Raw genomic sequence first — 4,502 nt, 5'->3', positions numbered from 1 at the left:
GATCGGTTGATTGCCCTAACCTCTTGGAAAGAATAACTTTCAATGTTCCTACACGTAATTTACGCAGTGTTTCTTCTTTCTATATTGTATTTTCTAAAACGAACTATGCAATGTATGCTCCCTTGATTAGAACCTTAGTGGAGCTGAACAATATTTCAACTTTTGACCCGTCTCTATCTTGTGGAGTAGTTCGTACTTTATTATACAACTATTTTAACTAGTTTTAAGTACCTTTGGATTATAGTCAGTAAGAATTTATTGTTCAATTGACTGAAATAAATAAAATAAAAAAAATAAAAATAAAAAATAAAAAATAAAATAAACACAAATTCAGCAAATTTGTAAATCAATTCTAAGCAGTTTTGGCTACTAAAAGTACAAGAACTTTATTTAAGAGATGTCTGTTGCGCTTGCTTCTGCCTTTGCCCGCGCTTAGAGATTATAAGCCTTACTAAGCAGAATTCTCCTTTCTGTGTTGGCGGAGAAGAGGGCTTCCGCAAAGGTATACAACATTTATTGCGCATATAATTCCGGCTACGCCATCCACAGTATTTTTGCGCAGAACCCACATCGAAATTTACAAAAAAGGGCATAGTGCAAACCAAATTTATCAATAAACTAGTGCTCGGAAATTTGAATCCTTTGTTTAAATTAAAATTTTAATCCTTTGACTACATGTGTCTGTTAAAGTTTTTAGATTCGGGTCATGTGTTTGGACACAACAACCGAAAAACTTTGTTTAATAAGTAAACCGGACCCAAGTTTCTCAATAAGGGGGTGCAACTAACATTCTTTTTTGTTCGTTCATATAACGCAATGGATTAAATTGTTTCCGTACAAAATTACACAAAAAAGGTGTAAATTTCTAACTCGTTCGGAAGTACGACTCGGATTGCAGCAAACCTTTTCTACGATTCGTAGCAAAATCCGAATACGAAAGCGTTGCAGAATAGGGGTGTATATCTCGATAGCCATTACACCAATTTCTCCCAAACCTGACAAATAGAAAATGGATGAAAATTTTCAAAATCGGACAAAACCACGAAATTTTCGACAAATCAGTAGCTATTTAACCCAATATACTCAAAATTTATTTCTTTTTTGTAAGCGCCTGTGTGCTCAACAGGGACTAATAGAACGCAGTGGACGAAGCTACAGACACCGAGTGCCTTCTGGTGTCGCCACCAGCGTTGCCGTTTTGGTCCAATTAGACCAGCATTGGTAGCTTCATTCTCCGTTGGTAGCTTGGTTGGTTTGATGAAGCTTTTGGTAGGCAAAAATACTTTGAAAATACAACGAAATTGAACATTAGAATTTGTTCGCTTAATTTGCGTTTACGAGTTCAAAACACTGCTTACACGTATAAGATTTCTTTACTTTTTCTAAATTTTATTAAGCAGAGAATACTGTAAACAATATTATGTGTACTTTTAATTTTTACTGTTAATTTGTGTAGCTAGAAACCCCGCACACCCGAAAAATCTCGTTTTAATGATGAAAAAATTTTGGTAGTTTAGAAACTGATTTGGTAGGCGTTTAGGTACCTAAAAATATTTTTTAGTGGCAATACTTTTCGCAACAACACCATCTACACGACGAGGCTCAAATACTCCTCGCCTTAGTGTGCCTCGGAAGACTCGCATCATAATAGCCGAACTTCTCTTAAAAAAAAATAAATAAAAATAAGCCTATTATGAAGTTTTGGAGAAATGGGCGTGGCACAGAGCAGTTTTAATATATTTTCTGTATTTTTTCCTTACAAAGTGTGTTCGACAATTCTTTTATATGGGGAAAAATGGGAAACACTAATGTGAAATACACACATGAATTGTTTTAATATAAAAATAACACTTTTTGTGTATCTAATATGGATGCATGTATGTATCACTTCTCTGATTGTTAAAGAAAATCTGATTTAGATTGTGTGCGTCTGTAATTAATCTTATTTTCTTTTATGTAATTCGCTTACCTTGAGTGTGACCTCCAAGATCAAATGTGGTGAAGCGCATGTTACCAATTGATAATTCTTCTGACGCTATTGAGATGAAAAGCAAAATTGTTTAGTCAACTTAGCAGAACAAAAATGAGCTACTTTATGTCTACTTACTTGGATGCAGAGTTGGTACGTGCTGTGCAAGTTTATCATCTTTGAGCATATGCAATAATGTTGTTTTACCGGCATTGTCCAAACCAAGGAATAATAGCTTGCCAGACTTTTTCCACAGACCTATACGAAGAGTTTAAAGTAACTATTAGGGAAATAGAATATAAAATCAATCGATGTTCTACGTCCATTTTATTAAATTTAACAGATCAAAACCTCATTTTCTTCATGTATTTTGCAAAACTTTCAATACAACATTTTGCCTGTTAAACTTCATACGAATCAGAAGGATTCGATGTTAATTGAAAATTTATTATAATAAACGAGAATAATACAAATACTTTAATTATTTTACACAGAAAAGACGCATCCCTAATTTAAAAGTGTACACAAGCTCGTTAAGAGCCTTAAATTAGTTTATTTTTAAGGGAGACCTACAGCAAGAGCTAATAAGGTGTAGAAACAGAGATTATATTTTTCTGGAAAAATTCTTCCTATTACGGGCATTTCATAATCCTAAAGATAATGATAATGTACGAGCTAAAACATCCAATATGTACTAAGCTAAGAGTATTTAATGTTTTCAAAACGTTATGTGTGTAAATAGAACATTGTATTTTGAATAAGATTCTGCTCTGGCTAATAAAGCGTGTATTGCGAAAAAAAAATTATGAAGTGAAAATATTCAACGTTTTATTATACACGTTGTATATACATGATTATCTGATTATCCCGTTTTTATTTTAAGATTTTAAAAAGTTCATGTACATACATATACGTGCATATTTATGTATATACATATACTTTATGTGAGTAGATATGATTTTGGCACGACTATGCATAATTGGCACTTTAAGAACTTGCCATTTTCGTCTGTCATGTTTTTTTTTTGCATAAATTACATTTTAATACAATATGCATTCCCTACTTGCCTTGTTGGCAACATTTCAAAAAAATGTTTAAAAGAGGGGTCAGTCATAGGAGGTATATCCTTTTTTAATTACATACAAAAATTATTTCAAATATTTACCTAAATATCCTAAAACACCAGTGAACCAATCCCAAATAAACATTTTGTTATGACGTTGCTTTGCAGAAACAGAGGAAAAGGTCTTACAAGTAGGTATAAATAACTCGTCTTATGCTGAAACGATAAAATAGTTAGATATTTAATACAAATATTTGCTTTCTTCATGATTCAATTATTACTGAATCATGTGATGTGCCCATTCAATTTTTTAAGACCTAAAGCAAGTACAAGACAAAGAAATAGTTGAAGTGAATTAGAAATAAAATTTTTCTTTCAATATAATTAACTAATTACATAAAGATAAAGTCTAATTTAGTAAATAGGGCATTGCTATTAAATTATAAGTCTCTAAAAACTTCAATACCAAAAATCATGAAAATTTATAATTTTTAAACCGGAGGACACCGTACAAGGCGCATCAATGCCGCCTTGGCACCGTAGTAGCAACTTTCAAACAGTGGGACGAGGTCGCGGAGTATGCGTGTATGTGGAAACTTTCTTCGCCTTCGCAACTGTTTTCTGTTTCGTCACCAACTGTATATGTATGTACATAAGCATATACTAATCCCGTGCCCCACCCCTTAAACCAAGATTATTTTATTAAATATTTATATATTCCCGCAAACTTTACTCCCATTACATTTCGAAGCAAGATATTTATCTAGTTGCGACCAATCATCGAGATACAAGTCATTTTTGTCGTCCACCGTGAAACCGTGATTCTTTGCACATATCTTAATTCACCACTCTTAGCACTTTCCTTTTCGCAATTTACAATCAATATATTTATGCCAGAGTTCCAAATATGTACCTTATAAATTATCTACAATAAAATTAAAAATCTCCACGCAATAATTGAAAACTTTTAATTTATCTTCGCCTTTCCGTGTTCCTACGTTTTCATTTGAAGTATAAAAGAAAGACGGAGACAATGACAACGACGACGATAGTGGACAAAAACCAGCTAAAGGAAAACGGTGCAAGTGTTGCCACTTTTATTTATTAACAAAATTGGTAGAAAATTTTGGGTTAGTAAATAGAATGTTCCAATAGCAGTCCGGTTTACAGGATTTAGTCAGAACTTACAGGAAGTCATTCCTATTGACATAAAACCTGTAAGTGGGAACACTTTTGAGAGAGAGTAACTCAGCAACTGTTCCTAGTCAGACATTACAGGATTTAGTCCGGAGTTTCTTTTCCTGTAAGTTCATGAAAAGTGCCAAACGACCAGCTGATTTGCATGTGCAAACAAAAACAATAAACAGTGGAAGCAAAGAACCTTATATTTGTAAAAAAAATGGAAGTAAACAACGAAATGTTTGAATATGTATAGTTTTTAATAATTATTTAGTGATATTTCAGCCATAT

General features: G+C 32.8%; 1 protein-coding gene across 1 annotated transcript in view; it reads right to left on the bottom strand.

Moving 5' to 3' along the window:
* LOC118738049 (GTP-binding protein SAR1) overlaps window positions 1-4,056 on the bottom strand; it is a 54,032-nt gene extending 49,976 nt beyond the window's left edge. The window contains exons 1-4 of the mRNA XM_036468947.1: window positions 3,946-4,056; window positions 3,135-3,248; window positions 2,108-2,227; window positions 1,970-2,035 (exon numbers count right to left, since the gene is read on the bottom strand). Coding sequence (XP_036324840.1) covers window positions 1,970-2,035; window positions 2,108-2,227; window positions 3,135-3,177 — 229 coding nt within the window. The 5' untranslated portion in view covers window positions 3,178-3,248; window positions 3,946-4,056. The remainder of the gene's footprint in view (window positions 1-1,969; window positions 2,036-2,107; window positions 2,228-3,134; window positions 3,249-3,945) is intronic.
* Between the last annotated feature and the right edge of the window lie 446 nt (window positions 4,057-4,502).

This window comes from Rhagoletis pomonella, unplaced genomic scaffold (genome assembly GCF_013731165.1).
Source record: "Rhagoletis pomonella isolate Grant_MI unplaced genomic scaffold, Rhpom_1.0 Rhpom_scaffold_00004, whole genome shotgun sequence".
Classification (NCBI taxonomy): Eukaryota; Metazoa; Arthropoda; class Insecta; order Diptera; family Tephritidae; genus Rhagoletis; species Rhagoletis pomonella.
Note: the sequence above shows the minus strand (reverse complement) of the source record. Positions and strands in the feature narration are given on the sequence as shown.